At 35.2% G+C, this 18,219-nt stretch overlaps 1 protein-coding gene across 1 annotated transcript in view; it reads right to left on the bottom strand.

Annotated features, from left to right (window-relative positions):
* The window catches only part of TBC1D22A (TBC1 domain family member 22A), a 167,782-nt gene that overhangs the window by 124,392 nt on the left and 25,171 nt on the right, over positions 1-18,219 (bottom strand). The window contains exons 5-9 of the mRNA XM_068670052.1: positions 13,809-13,879; positions 8,613-8,741; positions 7,590-7,652; positions 4,665-4,779; positions 3,319-3,359 (exon numbers count right to left, since the gene is read on the bottom strand). Of these exons, the coding sequence (XP_068526153.1) occupies positions 3,319-3,359; positions 4,665-4,779; positions 7,590-7,652; positions 8,613-8,741; positions 13,809-13,879 (419 nt within the window). The remainder of the gene's footprint in view (positions 1-3,318; positions 3,360-4,664; positions 4,780-7,589; positions 7,653-8,612; positions 8,742-13,808; positions 13,880-18,219) is intronic.

The raw sequence follows: 18,219 nt of genomic DNA on the forward strand, positions 1-18,219 counted from the left end.
GCCATTGGCAAGGACTCCACCCCCTAGGATCACATTGGCCAAGGCCTCATCCAGCCTGGCAAGGAAGGGAATGTGACATGGAAGACAAGAAAGACGTTGTGACATATGAGAGGGAATGGAAAGAAACATGAATAAGTCCCAATGAACCTTCATGTTCTCACAGTAACATTGGTCTGGAGCTAAATCCCTTTCCAAATCCATTAGGATTTATGGAGTAATTATTTCAGGCTAATGTCACGGCAGTATAAATTTAAAAAAAAAACACTGGGTGACAAAACTGAGTTTAACGCCTTTTACAAAACTATTTAAGATTACAAGAAAAATACTTACAAGTGTAAGACCCCCCATTTCCAAAGTTTTCGGTTCCTGAGTTCTTGTGAGCATCCTCAAATTCCCTCAAGCTCCTCTACTGCAAGAAGATTGTAGCCAAGATCTCTATCACCATTCCAGTCTTCAGCAGTCTGATTTTTCTTGACTTTCTTTATCCAACATAAACTGATAAAATGCTATAATAGTGTTCAATTTTCTGCCCTTGACTTGCTACTAACTCCTAATTCCCTCTTGATTCAACACTGCTAGAGGTCGCAAAGTGATCTCACACAGCCATCCCATTTAGCATGTGCCCATTTATCCCATGTGCCCTCACACAAATCCTTATTATGACGGCGATTTTCCCGAGCTTTTGTCTCTGTGGATGGTGAGTAAATCCATGTCCTCTGTGTGGTTATAGATACACACACAAGTAGTGAACTACTGAAATGCAAATGTACTACAGAAACATTACATGCGATAAAAATGTAGCTGACTCCATGAGCAAGAAACCATAGGCAGCTGTGCAGCGCAATATTTAGGAACAATTTAGATCCTGCAGATCGCCATGAACTCCAAGCAACTAGAAGGTATATAAAGAGAGCAACAGGTGGTAGCTTGAAAGAGGACTTCAAATCCAGCACAAAATTTCTTTGTCTACCTTACATCAGTAAACAGCCAGTAGTCACATAGCATATCTTAGCTCATTAACAGAAGTGCTTCTGAAATTATCCACATGGATGAGATTTGTTTTGATATAAACTTGTATGTTACAATGACACGGAGCTTCCAGGAAAACTGCCCTAATAGTAATTTGCATTTGTTCTAAGAACGTGGCTTATAATGGCGATGTCATGTAAGAGGTTAGGAGTGATAATGTAACGTTCAAAATTCCAAGAAGTTGCTTAGTATGGTAGAATAAGTTAATAATCTCTAGCATTTTTCAATGGAAGAAAAAAAAAGGTGAGATCAGCATACACACTTACCTGGTATTTAAAAACAAAAAACAAACAAAAAACGTTTCTAATTCCTTCTCCCCCTAATTTATACCAGAAATGCTAGTCTAACTCTACCATATTTGCCTATCTTGACTGGGTTTGACAACCAAGTTTATCTTGCTGAAAACATTACAGTATTCTACCTTTACTAGTTCTGGGGAACCAGTAAGATATTACCAAATTGCGCCTTCATCACACTTACGCTGCTGGAAAGGTTGAAAGAAAACGTTCAGCATTTAAAATATTCAATTCCTACATTCAGTCACTTGACCTATTCTAAATGTGTGAAACCACATACTAAAATTAGGTACTTCAAGCTGTAATAAACCATCACAACAGCTATGACTTTGATCCTTATAATAAAAAATATCTATGAATCTAATTTTTGGCATTCATATTTGAATGAAAGAAATGTCACTACGCAAATACGTTATCATTTCCACACGTCATTTCAATCTTTAGAAGTTCTTCAGTGACATTTTTCCAACTGGGTTTTGAATGTCTGTAGCAGAGCAGAGAGATTCCCATCACCAGAATAAATATGTCACAGTTGTTCCATGAGATTAAGGATTAAGGTCTCTCATATTTGCCAAAAAGATAAAATAAACAAAACTTTCCTCTCAATAAAACTGTCTGAGCCACAACTGTGTGTAAGCACCATCAGGATGTACTGTGAAATGACCCAATCAGCACAGATTTATCATTAATGACATTATTAATAATAATAACCTATAATAAATCTTTACTAAACCTTACAACCTTTTTTTTTTGTTGTTACAGAAAAAGCTCAAGCACTTAGTCACATGGTTTGAACTTTTGGGTAGACCTGTGCGGTGTCAAGAGTTGGACTTGATGATCCTTAAGGGTCCCTTCCAACTCAGGATATTCTATGATTCTATGAAACATTTTTATCTCTTTCAACAAGATCAATCAAGACCCAAGTAATTCAGAACTGCTACACGCAGGTTTCAGTTAAACTGAGAAAAATTCAAAAATCAATAGTCAAGGAAAGCAACAAATAAAGCAATATAAGGTTCCAACATACCAACATTCACTTTAAAATCAGAGCAAGAAATACAAACTTTAGTAAAAAAAAAAAAAAAAAAAAAAAAAAAAAAGAAGAAAAAAAATCTAAGGGAAAACAGGTTATTTATAGAACAAACATTAAATACACTAATAGATTAACCACTTTGCCAGGAAACCTGCAATACTGCATTTATTTTTACCTGAATTATTTAAGCACAATTCATACAAACTGTTCATATAGTTTTGAATGCTTCTATAATTTTATTACAAACCTCAAGATTTTTGAAGTACCTCAGAAATGTTATGTCCCCATTTCAAGTCTACAGTAAAATACACTCTTCATTTTAACTTGAATGTATAACTCAGTGCAACTTGACTGTATTAGAAAGACTCAAATCAAAACACCATTTAAAGACAAATCTTGGAATGTTTCTGTACATTACTGCGGAAATAACCACTGTTAGTGCTTAGCCAGGACCACTACTATACTCAAGAAAATATGTTCATTTCAGTAACGTTCTCACTAGATAGATATTAGCTTTTAAATTTACTGTTAGAATACAGATTTTTGAGATTTACACATTTTCAATGGCATACATTTTTTTACAGTTGTTAGTCTTCAAGTTTTGTCTTTCTTCAGTGGAAATTTACCAGAATTGCTCTGCTCTCTGATATGAAAATACTGACAAGCTGGCAAGTACATTAACAATCACCAGGGTCTCCAAATGTAAGATGGTGGTAAAGACAAACTTATTTACCATATTAATTAAATGGTCTATTTAACATGGAATATCAATTCTCTAATCACATCTCATTTGAGCTTCTTATTTCAATTAACAACCCTAAAGTCTACTAGAGATCCTACTGTTCTAGGATCATTAAGAACATTTTCATTATCTGTCAAATGAGGGAGGAAAAGGCAGAAACTGCAAGTACTCTCAGGAGTAGGCTCCTACCCTACTTAAGAGATGATTAGGGAGTAAACAGCAGTAGTTCTCATTAGTTGCTTAGCAATGAAATGTCCCCCTATGAAACAAGAAATGAACAAAGCAAGAGGTGTTGCCACGTAAACGATGGATAATCTTTCATCCACTCAAGGATAATCTGTCCTTCATTAAATCTAATCAGTCTGGATTAAGACACCAATGGTACCTTGCATAGAGAAGGTAGGAAATGAAGAATCACCTATATATAGACTCACTGAAGTAGCAAGATAACATGTTGTTCAAGATTACATATCTGCGTTGTTTTCATTGTATGTGTGTACAACAAAAAGAAATGCAAGGAAATAGTTCTAATTCAGACTAGATTGTCATTTTTACTATTCATTCTTACTATATCTTTTACATCCACGGTTATATCCAAATTGTTAACAAATTGTTGTTAAATGTCAATTGAATTATTGCTAACGATTAGCCGTACTCTTAGTGTTCATAAAAACTTAAATACTAACCTATAAATGCAAAACATCAATAACGTTCTAGTAAGAGATGAGCATTTAACCAGTTTTCTAAATAGGAAAGTTTGCAAAAAATACAATCACATGAATTCACTCACCAGAAATACATCTATTTATGCTACTACTGGTATTACAACCCCAGAAGAGCAAAGTCCTTAACTAAGGAAATTTGATTACTGATGCATTAATTTTCAGTCCCCAGTTCCAGCTTGCCATTCTTTCAGCTACAGATCCACTTTATTAGGTTCCCCTTCCTTTCATTTTCCTGCCACTCAGTAAAAGGTTTCCTTATTTCATGGTTGTTGGGTTGCTTATTTTTTTGCTAAACTGGTTTGTTTTCTTTTTGTTGTTGTTTCGGTGTTTGTTTGTTTTTTTTTTTAGGTCATTTCATACATGCTATTTAAATTTTTCACAAAAACTTGTGAATTAGAGGAGAGAAATTTGATGAAAAAGGATCAGGAGTGACAAATGAGGCACTTCTTAACTATATCTGCAGTTAAGAAATAAAGATGAAAGAAAATGCCGGATTGCCCTTCTTTTGCTAGCTTCCTTATCTACAAACACAACTCTGCCTGCAACTTCAACAGATAGTTTTTGATTGGTTGGTTGGTTTGGTTGGTTGGGTAGGTTTGTTTATGGGCATTTTTTTGGACATATATCTGAAAAATACCGAAACTCTACTGACTATTTACACAAAAGTTGCTTGTCAGTGTGTATTTAGGAGAACCATACAGATTTATAATTACAAATATTTATAATAATAGAATTCATGTCTGTAATTATGATTAGCTAATCCAAATTTTCATATTAAAACAAATGTGCTGTCCTAAAACCAGTACCAATTCATAATTCAGTATTATGATAAATCTTACCTATATATTCACAAACGAAGACTACAAAAAAAGGAGTTACAAGATCATTTATGCCCTGAACATATCCACTGGCTGGATGACGTATAGCCCAGATAAACAAAATTCTTTCAAAGATCTGAAAAAGAATTAAAGAAACCATCAGATAATTTATCAAGTGGTGAGCACATTTTAAACAAGATACTGGAAAAGTATAGAAGCGCAGTTTTGATATCACAGAGTTACAAGTATAAAAATACACTTATAAAAGAATACATGAATGATTGTATTCATAATTAACTGCCAATGTTAATTAAGTTTCTCAGTTATTTAAAAGAAAATATTTTCAGGGTATTAGCACATGTTAAAACCAGCCTTGCATATAATTCAGTTACAGTAGTTACAACAGAGCAGCACTTATTCACTGGAGCTTTTCAAATAATATAAAACTCCTTTCTTCATGATACAGAAATAATAAATCATTTTTCCATGACCATTCATCTCTTTGAGACCAATATTTTATCAATACAGTATCCCATTTGTTGCTAGGTAACAGAAAGAAGTACTTAATATAAGTACATTTTTTTAATAACATGTCCAATAAAATCTCTGTAAGAGTTACGTTTGCCTAATATGGCAGCATAGAGCTTTAGAATTCAGAGGCAGGTATGCTGGGTAATAAAACATCTGAAAAATCAGGAATGTAGAAAGCAGGCAACCACCTCCCTTACCACACAGCCCCATCCCCTAAGTTCTTCTAACCATACATAGCTTAGGACCTGCAAAAGCTCCAAAGGCCACAACATAGACAGTCTGACTATGGGAAGGGCAACGTGTGAAGAATACAAAGCAGAAGAATCACAGAACATATGTCCAAAACAATTTAGGTCTGCATCAGGTTGTATCTCCTCTTAACTGTTTGGTTCTGCAAGTGCTACGTTTCTTTGGAAAGCTGCAAATGAGCAGCACAGTGAAAGCTGCTGTGTGTTTTGCTCTGATTACTGGTACTCAGACAGTCATCATCTTCTGAGGTGAAAGAAAGTTTGCTCCTTCTCTGGAAGGTCTGCCAAAAAGCCAGAGTGCAGGTGGGCAGGGAGGCAGGGCAGATGCAGGAGAGCTTATCAAACAAAAGGACTGCATCACTTTTAAGAGCAGGCCTCAGAACTAATAAAAAGGGAAAGACTTTGTAAAGACTCCAAGGTAGAGTTTGCTGCAACCCCAGAAGTCAGCGAATGCTCAGGCTTCAAGACCACTCGGCAAGAGACGTGCCCTGAATGGACACAGTAGGAAGTTTAGTTTATGAAGCTTTTACTGTTTCTGTTCAATCTCACTTCAAATTTTTGTTAGCTTAGCTCCAAATTTCGTAATAGCAACTTTACTCTCCCTCAGAACCTGATAACATACATAGTTTGCATTACAAACTGAGATGCCTATGGATTTCAAAGCACTTTTAAAATCCAGCTGTGAAAACTAAGGTATAGGGAAGGGTTATTAAATTTTTTTTTTGAGCATCAAATTATTAAGCCGCAAGGATTGCTTCATAATTGGCATACCAGATTTAATATCCCCAAATGCATCTAATCAGAAATTCAACAAATACACACTGAAATAGTGTTTTCAATTTCCTACCCATTTTCATGAAGTTTCATTTACTGCTTTGAATAGAAAAAAATGAGCGCTGAATACCTGAAAGGCAGTCTGATTTAAGTTTCTATACAGCACTCATCACTGTGTTCAAATAGCACTCATTAAAAAGGTCACTTTCCCAAAAGGTTTCCTTCTTGATTTCCAAACCAGCAACAGAAACCGGAATAACTTCTAGTACGAACCACTACATCTCAAGAGTTGTCATTACCTATCAATTACTCTCCTTTGAATTTAACTCTCATTCATCATAACAGTAAGAACTGTATTCATATACATAAAAGAAGAATTCATTAGCTTCAATGCAGATTTTGAATTTCTTATATGTTTTGCCACCTCAGAGGAACTCCAAAACCCCCCAAAGTTTTAATCAGGAAAGCTTCTTAGAATTTGCTTTTGTTTCTCTTTAACCAATAAAAGAGGTGGGGACGATTTTATAAAGTATTTTTCAATCTTGTATACTTGAAATTACTTCTCCCATACAATGCAAGCATAGAAGGGAAAATGCAAAGGCTTACACTATTCTATTCAATCAAACTCATTTAAAGACAACACAGAAATTGAAAATAAAATTACAGACTACTGCACTCTGACTAATCACATTGACTAAACCTAGATTACAGTCACTAATCTTTATTAAAATAAAGTATTTATAACACGTAAGTCCAACAAACTTGACTGAACTATATGTGGGAAGACCTCCACTACCTCTCTCCCCCTCTTTCAAGTGACGCTATTTATTCTCAGTCTTTTAGCTTCTCACTCCAACAATACCCTTCTCTTCCCAACTCCCACTGTCCCCTCCCCAATCTACACAACTCCCATAAAAATAAATACTTAAAATTGATTTAAAATGATCTAATAATGAGTTATTTCCACACAGCGTCAAATTCAAAACAACTTTTCCTAAACTCAAGCATACGATAATTTCTTAAGTGGAATACTCTCATGGTAAAAGCTTCCAGATCTTGAATGATTTTGACAAATGCAGAGAACGACAGGAACTACGCTCTGAATTAATTCAAAAAAAAACATTAACAACATATATAGAAGGCAAAAAAGAAAAAAGACTCAAAAGTACACAACAGAAGAAGAAACCAACAGAATCAAAGCAGATTTTTTTTTTCCTGTTACTACTCATGCCTTCATTGTTAGTTATGTACTATACTTACGCATTTTCATTTTTTGGACTTTATGTTAGTTCTCAAGCCAAAATAGTAACTGTTGTCAAATTACTTAATGTGATACCAGATCCATTAATAAAATGGGTGACGTAAAAACACATTATTTAAATATAATTCTTACCTCTGTTACTTTGGGCTGAAGTCTTAAAACTTCAGGACTCATGCGTGGGATATCTATATGAATCTAATTGGACAGAAACAAGAATCATGTAAAAGGAGACAACAGCACACTTTTTAAATAACAAAAAAGCTTTTTAATTAACAAAAAAAAAATCCTGTGGTTTTACACTGTTAGCTATACCCTATCTCACTATTTTAGGAATAATGTGAATTTATTGTAGTTCAAAAATAAAGGACCAAATCTTTAAGTCATTATTATCTAATCTATTAATCAGACAAAAAACAACATAGAATTCCCCGCAATGCTTTAAGATCCTTACATTAATTTTGACTGCTTCCAAATTATGGTCTTATTGGCAATACTCTTTTCCTCAGTGTAACTACATCTAACATCACACGTATGTAAAGCCATGTTCAACAGACATTGTGAATACTTCTTGCTATTAAAGATCAGGCTTGAAGCAGAAGAAAGATAACCACTTACTCTTTCTTAAGGAAGGCTAATGTAGGATAACTTAGTTTATATTTAGTGATACAAACTAATCAGTTTAATATAAAACTTGAAGAAGAGTTATCTGCTTATCCAGGGAGGCAAGAAATTTTGACACACCTATCGTAATTACACACCACACAGTTTCAACTTCTTAAGCAGAAGTATGGAGCCAGTAAGGATCAGTTAGATATCCTCTGTCCCATCCTCTCACTCATTTGAAGGAGGGTCTGAGGAGATGAATGCTTTGAAAACCCCGTTATGCTTGAATGTTGAAGCATGTCCGTGTGGTACAGCCACGCAGCATGGCATGACAAAAGCCGACTTTCAAATAAATCCACTATTTTAAGTGTCAGACCAAAATATTTTATATTTTGAAACAGATTAAGATTAATTTTGCTTCTAAAACATAGGAAAGCTGACTGAAGTAAGATTTAGTAGATATATAAAAACAATAGCAAACTTCAAAATTAATTTCTTCAAGTTCTTTAACAGATCTCATGTAGGTAGAAGTCACTTCAGTAGGTGTTCTACCTGTCTATAGGTATCTTGGTGACTCTCATCATTTCTGGAATCATAGTATTGCTCAACGAAAGCAAAATACTCTTTCCGTTTTCTTTGTAAAGTGCTTTCTCTTCGGTCCACGTTTGCAGGAAGATAACCCTGAAAAAATAAAAAAGTAAAATGAGAAGGATATTACTCTTTGCTTCACAAAAAGCACAGTTAGCATTTGATAATATGCAACAGAGAAGCTAATGAACAAGTGTAGTACAATGCAGTCCGATTTGAATCTGAATAATACCTTAGCAAATCAGTTTTCTAATCATTCCAACTGAATACAAAAGTGCGTTTTTTTTAAGAACACATTCCAAGGTTTTCACCTTTAAAAAGCAATTTCTCATCAAGAATTTTAGATGTTTGCCTTTCAAAGAGAAAAGGTCAAAACAAATAATTTCAGAAAAATGCAATGCAACATGAGTTCATTAATTTCTGCATTCCCACATGGCTCTTATTGGAGCAATTTTATTCAATTTTTAACAAAACGTGTCTCAGTTGCTTTAAGGTAGGAATGATATACATTTGCCAATATACTTATGTTTAAATTAGATTTAACCTCATAATACAACAGAGTATTTATTCTAAAGCCTTAAAATATTCGAGGTAGTTTATCTCACTCCTTTAGACCACAAAAAAAATAATTTCAAGTTTTCATTTTCTCAACAGGTTGTGAGAAGTTTTGGCACATACATCAGTAACCGGGCTCTTAGATATAAAGATGCAAGCTATACAGTTCTAGTTTTTTCCTAAAATCAATTTATAAATATTATTTTTCCAAAAGTATTGGCATGGTAATGAAGCAATGTCAGATACATAGGTTTTGCACTTAATGTATATCTGAGTTGTTCTTCGTTGAACTCATCTTCATATCTACCTGAAGATCCCATTCTTCCAAAAAAATCCATTCTTATTTCCTGTTCTGTCCAGTTTGATCCCTATTTCTGAGATCTCAGCCTACCTTTCATTTCAAAATAGCAGTCTCAAGTTATCATTTCAGCATTTTAAGAAGGGAAATATCATTGATGTTATTAAACGTTCAGTTATTATATAAACTGAACATATTAGAAACACCATTATTCATGTACCTAGCTGCCTAAAAGTTTCATGAATATTCAAGAATAGTTAATAACTTTCTCATATGCAGCTTGATTTCAAACATAACGTTACAAAAAAAGAAAGGGAATTCATATTTTACATATGCCAGGCTTGAAAAAAAAATACTTCATAGAAAAATTGTTCTAAACATAAGTGGGATTAAGAGACCTAACCATCCAAAGAAAAAAGATTCATGTATTTTCCTTGACTATTCAAGTCAAATTAAATTATTTCTTGCCAGTATTACAAAAATTATCCTTCCACATTTTCAGCTGTCATCGTACTAATGGTAATTAGTGTAAGAGAGAAAGCGAATTTGTCAGCCATATGTTTCCTTAAAAAATAAATAAATAAATCCTCATAACATCACGGAACTTGATACTAGAAGTGGAGCACACACTTGCACTTAAACAATGAGTCACAGCCAGTGCAAGTAACTAATAAGATGCTATGCATTTAACTACCAAAACAACTTTATTATACAGTCCTTAACAAGCAAAAATGGGATAAATCTTACATTCTAAAATTGTTGATTATACAACAGAACTAAACACCACATTAGGAATAAATACACTGGGTGCATTACTCTCCTACAGCAACGAAACATCATATTGCAATTCCATGTCGTTTTGCTTAAAACAACAGAATAAAAAAAAATACACCACACTAGAACATCAATAGATTTTTGTAAAGATGTCTGCATTAAAATAATTTTAAATGTTATGCTGTGTATCACAATTTCTTCTTTTAAGAAAACAAGGGATTAAGTGCAAACGATATTACATTCTGGATAGTTTAACAGGTACTTACTTTGGCAAGCCATTTCTTTTAAGATGTACTGTCTTACATCTGATTCTGGGTATTTCTAAATCGCATCAGCTTAACTTTTGCCTCGAGATTCAGTCTGACATTTAATATCCTGTCCCAGTGCTTTGTATTTAGTTAAATATTGAATTCTGCCTCCCATTCATTCTCAATGGTTTGATTTTTTTTTCCTGTAGCATATCTTAGCCCCATTAGAAAATAATTCATTTGCGAGATCAAATGTGATTGTTCCAAGGACACCAATATTTTCTCAGCAACAGACTTTTTGCCATTATTCAGTTTCAAAGACCGAAGCCATCTTTCAATTGGACGTGTCCCGTTTCCCATTCACTTTACAAATTAGGTTTTATTTTTAAAAGTTGGAAAGGATTGCAACATATCATCTGGGCATAAATTGGTAGAGAGTTTAATCTGTTTATTCATTAATTTCTCTCCAAGGTAACCATATATTTAGCTTCGGTATTCAAAAGAGCAGTGGGCCCGAATAGTTCTGCTTGCTGTTTAGGTACAGAATGCCTGATTTTCTTCTATATTTTAGAAATAAATCATGCATGTTTACATACTGTTACCAGTAGACACGACAGCAATAGCCCCTCGGCATTATATTGATTTTCATATACTTTCGCTTTGAAAAACTGTTTTCCTAAAATATTTTAACACTCTTACCCTTCTGACTAAACACCACCTTAACTCAACAATTTTTAAAACCACATTTGATGAATTTCAACTTCAATACTGATTTAACAAATTAGACAAATACTTTCTACCTCAGATATTACCAATGATAATCAGTCCCCCGAATAAATCGGTTTTTGGGCTTTTGACATAAAAACTCTGAGCAATTCCAAACAAAACAAAACCAGCCTTAATTAAGCTCTAAGTTATGCTTTGGCTTTGACTGTATGTTTTTTCTTTGACTTCTGCAACCAATCTTTAAGCAAAGCAAAATTTAAGTCTGCTTTTGTGTATTCATTTTCCCAGCAGTTCCCATTGCACCTTTCAACACAGAAGATGACCACATTACCCCTCTTATCTGGGATGTAAATAACATATATTTAAACAACTCATGACACTAAAAAATAAATAATATTAGAAAAAGCATCATGGAGCTTATGACCACAAATATCCAAGGCACTTTTTCTTCCCTATTGCAGAAAAAATATGAAACAAGCTACTGCCTTAAAGCACAGAAAATTAATGATTACCTAATGACTAGTTGTTACATTTCCAAAATGCATTAAATCAAGGACCACTTAGCAGATAAGACATCATGGCAAGAACTACATATGAAAAGCTGAGAACAATTCTGGAAGTGTCTTGAAAATAAAACCCACTTAATTGTTAGAGTAAAGCAAAATAACCTGTGCAGTTCTACAGAGTTACAAGACATCCAGAGATAAGAATTGAACTGGAATGATCCTGAACTCAAGCCGTAAAGACAGAAGTACAAAGAAATTTGTACTTTTCACTTAGAAATTTATCTGCATTGGGAATCTCAGGAACACTAAACTAAATCAACTTATCGGAAGAAGTTGAAGGTCACCAGAAGCCTATGCTCTCACTTGAAAGCGAGAACGTAACGTGACTGTAGTTAACTTTTGCGTAATTTAGTTCTCTAAGCCTCTGTCTCAGTGCCCTCAATCAGAATTCAACCTATTCTTATGCTTCAGTTTATAGAATATAGAATATCCTGAGTTGGAAGGGACCCTTAAGGATCAAGTCCAACTCTTGACAGCGCACAGGTCTACCCAAAAGTTCAGACCATGTTTATTGGGTTTTAAAGTCCATTTTGAGTTAGCCATAAATTTTTTGCTATTTCAGCACAGACATCCTTTAAAAAAAAAAATGTGTTCAACCTTGGACAACTTTGGAAACAAAACTAAAATAAATTGTACACTGCATGCTTAATCTCAGTTACGACAGAATATTTGAATATTTGCCATTAAGAAGCTGTATCCACATTTAGCATAAACTGCAAATTTAGTGGATCTCATCAGCAAGACAGACTCTTTCAGTCACTGGAAATCAAACTCAATGTGAAGTAAATACTTCACAGTCCCTGCTGAATTACTCTATAAAAAGCAAAGCTATTTAAGTCTACTCTCTGAAAAATTCAACAGTGTTAAACTGTTGTGTGTATAACTCAGAATTTTAAAGAGTTCTTAAATGCAAAAAGATTTGCTGATAAAGTATCTTCAGAGTCTCTGGAGAGTAGACAGCACACGATTTTTGCTTCTTTTTAATAAAAACATCTTCACAAGATCTTCTCTCAACCATGTACAAAGAACAGCTGAACTGCACAACCACTTGCCACGGCAAGGATTATAGCTAAGAAGATTGATGTGGAAAATACTACCAGGAATACACTGTATTTTTACAAAAAAAAAAAAAAAAAAACACTTTTTTTTTTTTTAATGCAGTGCAAACAATGAAATAACAAAACCCATTCCTGTGACACCAAACTCAGCAAATCCCAGATTCCCATAAGTTCCTCTCTGAATCCTGCCTGAAGCACCCCAGTGTGCTACTCCTCGGTATTTCAGCCAACCTGCTCCCAAGCTACTGCACACCCAAACTCCACCTGCCACCAGTTGAGGTTCAGGGCACTCAGCTAGCCAAAAACCCACCCTACAAACAAGTGATCAGCTTTTCAGTCAGCTTGGCCCCCTTAACTGGCTCACAAGCCTAAGACCAGGAGAGCCAATGCCATAAGGTAACTGATCACAGCAGTTCAGATTTCTTCATCTTAAACCACTTCAGAAAAATAGTCAAACACAAGCTCCCTTCATAGCTTTTCCACAAAATGCATTAATCTTTTGTGTGAGCAGTCTCTAGTAGTTATTTTAACGTGAAGGCAGAGGGAAGCCTTTTGTAGGACACTGATAGGCTTTGTTTCCTCACTGTGTGCCTACTTTCAAGAAAACTGTAGGAATTCACTTGTCTTTGAATTAGCCACTGTTCCATCAAAACTGGTTGAAAGAGGCAACTTAACACATAAGCCCTGCTTCCAGAGAAAGCCAGTCTGAAAATAAAGATGCTCAGCTGACATGATTTACTAGTGCTTCTCATCCCCCTCCTTTCAGTTTGACAAATTCCTGTTAAAATTGAGCAAAGAACAGAACGTTTATTACAATTCAGCAGCAAGACAGAACGTTTTCAAGTATCACTGATGGATTACAAGTCAAGCAAAATTATTTGCAATTCTTGCAGAAAGCTATTACTTTTAAACGCAAAGAGGAAAGTAAAACTTACTGAAAGGAGCTTCCATGCAATAGGACGAACTCGTTTGGGAATTCCAGACCAACTCAATTTCCGTAATTCTTCTATTAGAAGAAAAGTATTTTATGAGAACTAAGAAAATTATTATCAACACACAGATATACTCAAATTATCACAATGTTGTTTACATTAATTATGTCTTCCTATGAAGTCCAATGAAATCAAAACATATGGCAGTTTCACGGAGTTCGTAAGACACTGGATAATTACTTTCCATAGGGTTATGTATGGGAACAGGCACTACGTGATGAGGCACCTTTCTGGATTATTTCCCAGAATTTCTTCAATATATATGCCTTATATTAACATGCAAGAGGTATTCAGCTTTGCTGCATAATGTGCTTCTATAGATCTCCACTAAAAATGGGATTTGCAGTTACATAAGCAGAATGATACTTTACTTTTGAATGCTGGAATTTATTTCAATGTTATATTTTCATTCTTTATGTTGTACTCCTCTACTGAAAGCTGCTCATCAGAGAGTATACCCAACTAAACCAATCTGTGAGATTTCACACTTTTTGTGTGTGTGTGAAATCTGTTTATCGTGGGGAAAAAAGCTATAGAAAAATCTTTGAAAATGTAAAGACAAAAAGATGCCTGACATTTTCCCTAAGAAACGGTATTTTTATGAGGTATCAACTTGAGACAGTAGCTCTTCCTCTTCTTCCTCAGAGTAGAAAATAAGGGTAAAAACTGCACAAGTTCAAATTATCATCCTGCTGAAAACCAACCTGTTTTTTATACGCTTTTTCAATTAATTCTATATACTTGAGTTAACTAATTATGTGAATATGAGATGTTTTCCAAATTCTACACTTCGAGCAAGCATTTAAAAATATCCTGTCCACCTAATTACTGAAAAAACAAGCACAAAATAAAGTAACTAAATAAGAATTTGTTGAGTGGATTCTATAGTTTTGTTTGAAATGAGCTGATTTGTATCTTTCCTATAGAAGAAAAAAAATACAAGGTGTTCAAGGTGACACCTTGCTAATGCAAGAACATATATATAAATCAAGAGGTTTTTTTACTACCAATACAAATTATATTTAGAGGTATAGGTCTGAGTAAATGTAGAGAAACAGCAGAAAAGCTTATTATTTAGAAATATACTGAGCATCAAGATAAATTAAATCCTACAGTATTCAGTTTCACAATGCCATGCTATTGCACAAAGTCAGTATGTCACCAAACAACATTTAAATACACTGAACCATTAAAGACATAAAAGATACAGCTTAATGCAGTTACTCTTGATGTCATAGTACCTCTCTCCAGATTGGGCTAGTTTCTATCAGTAACTTACAAACACCATACCGCCAACAGGGCTTCTAAAAATGAAGTCTAGACAACAAATTTTGCAGGTTATTTTTTTCTCCTCACATGAGCTTCATTATTTTTAGTTATCCTCCAACACAGTAGTCCTGCTATAACTCCACACAAGAAAATTTTACCTTGAAGTAAAGGTAAAAGTTGAGAGAAAAAGCTAAGATCTTAAGCATCAAGTTACTTTGCAACATGGGCAATTTCACCGTCACATTACTCTTCTTACCCAATGATTTAAAAAAAAAAAAATCAATATCGACTGCATTTATAAACATGATTATTCTTTGGTTATGTTTTGTTTTTAAAAGATTTGTCCTAACCCAGGAAAGAGTTTTATCTCAAGAAGCAAGTAGACATCGTATGAAATGTTGTAGCAGTTTTCTCATTCCATAATACAAAACCAATTCATTTTTAACTATCAGCTTGAGAGTCACTGAATAAAACTATTGTTTCTATTACTTCTCTCTCTGCATTGCAAAAAAGCAAGAATATAGTAAGAATACCGGTCTTTTTGCCTTACTTGGCAACTTGCTGTAGAAATGTACTATTCTTCCATGGCTTATTAAGATACATATGAAGGGTATACACTATATCAAAATCAGGAAAAGCAGAGTGTATCAGTCTAAGCAAAATGTAAGCAGAATCATCATATGCCTTCAAAGAAATTTATAAGCCCACAGTACTTCTGAACATAAATATGCATGGGTGGAAGAAGCCCAAAAGCATGTGTATACACAGAACTCCAAGGAATCTGGTGACATCCAAATAAATTCCTCCCTTGTTCTTCATTTAAAGGATTTTATTGGCACTGGAAGAATATGGGATGAGCAAAAGAGCAGTAACACTAAAAAAAATATGATACTACCGGAGTTTGGTGTGAAACGAAGTGTTAAAGTAACAATGAAAGCAGAAGTTGTACAGACTATAAACACTGATTAAGAGACAGGGTGAAGTGCAAATTGAACTCTGTATCACAGGTTAGCACAGCAGCTATACCAGGAGCATGCTGTCACCGAAAACACAAGGGATTCAATGGGAAAGACATGTCATAAGCAAATGAATTTCTCCGATATTAAATAAGTGACTCATGAATTTCAATGATATTAAATTTCCGGTTAGTAATTAGAAGCACTCAGGATTGTCCATTCAAGATAAAAAATTGGGTCTGGGCAGAGATTTGTTAACCACAAAGGCAGACACTGGCCGATGATGCACTGAGGACAGAAATCAGAAAGCAGTTCTAAAGTCAAAGAACTATTGAACTATGTCACAAAAACTGGAAAAAAGCCACGGCTGGATTCTGAAGAAAATCCAAGAATACACAAGACAGAGAAGAAAATAAGAATCCCGCAAACAGCTCTGCCATGACACACAGCGAAGCTGTGATACAGAACACAGCTGGACAGGAACAAGCTTCATTAAGTATAGTTGCAAGGCAAAGCAGATGGACTGCTGAAAGAAAAAACAAGAAATTTGATTATTTTTTTTAACATCAGGAAAAGATGAATAACAGCCTACCAGTTTAAAGGAGAACAAAAGTCCAAGTACACCACCATTTGGAGCTGGCTTTTTGGGTTCTGAGGATTGGTTCTTTGTTGGCATTAGCTTTGAGGATGAGTTTTTTAGGGAGAGGGGTTGAGGAGAGAAACGTTGGGAAGCAGAATGAAGACCAAAAATACCTGAACAGAGAAATTGTTATTCTACAGTAGTATTAAGCACTCATTTTCACATGAGCTTGATCTTTGGCCATAAAAAGAAGCCTATCCAAGAAACCCAAATTAAACCAAAGTCTCTGCATTCCAAAGAACAGAAAGAGCCAGCTTCATAACAGATGTACAAGATGAAGAGCAAGGTTGCAGTTCAAAGAAAAATTGTTAATTCCTATGCTACAGTTATAGGTCATATCAATTTCAGTAATTTTGCCTAAGCAAGCAGAAGACAGAACCATTAATCTGATTTACATGCAATTCTAATTTTCTATCCTACAAAAGTAGATAAGATACACTTATAATACTGCAAGCTCTCAATGAGTGTCCAAAGCAGGAATTACCACTCCACCGAATAATATGGACAGTGAATGACCAGAGGTGCCATAAATCAGAAAGCTCAACACCCAGCTTGTTAGGGAGTGGTGAGACCACAGGCCTGGAACTGGCCCTAACATGGTGACACCAGGATTCTTCATCCACCCATCCAGGTCTGCCCCTGCCAGCCAAGGAACACCCCGAAAGTGCTCCTGATGACCAAAGCAGCTCTGACTCACCTGGCATGGTCTTAGCAGGTTCGGTTTTATTGTCAGACACCAGCTGCAATGATCAGGCATAGCATGCCCAACAGGTATCCCCCAAGAGTACCTAGTCATACAAATACAGGTCTTACCGTTTTCCTATTACTTGCTCATTTTCATCATCCTCCTATTTCCCTTTCTCTACCCCAGTCTTCTCTTGAATTAATTAACTATTCCAATTACTCCATCCCTTAGTGGTCCTATTTTTGCTCCTCCAGACTGTGGTGTTTCTGCGATGGCTGCCCAGGCACTGCTGGTTTTCTAACGCTGTACTTTCCAAAGCGACCCCAGCGCTCCCCTCCAGGTAACGGCACTGCTGGGACACTCCTCACATAACTGCCCCTTTGCTACTTAACTCCAGGCATCCCACACGATGCTAACTGCAACTTCTGGCATTCTCTGTGCTGTGGTTGTTACGTTCAGCAGTTTCTCAATCACATCCAGCAGTCCTCCATGCCCCAGTGAATTAGCTCAATCTCAGACCAGGGCACAGTCAGCAGCTTGGGACTGCAGGCAAGTATCCAACACATCTGAACCAAGTTTCTATTCTGCACACGATTTCAAGTAAATCCCTGAGCTACCAAGCACTAAATCATAAGTAGCAGTATCACTGGGTCTTTCCTTCTAAAAGCCAAAAAGGCAGGAATCAATCAGAACAAGCAGAGGCAAGGTAGGCATGTGAGAATATCAGAAATATGGTATTTTGTACACTTTGTGAATTAAGAGAAAATCTGCCTTTAGCTAAATACAACACTAACAAATTACACA

This window comes from Anas acuta, chromosome 1, assembly GCF_963932015.1.
Source record: "Anas acuta chromosome 1, bAnaAcu1.1, whole genome shotgun sequence".
NCBI classification, from domain to species: domain Eukaryota; kingdom Metazoa; phylum Chordata; class Aves; order Anseriformes; family Anatidae; genus Anas; species Anas acuta.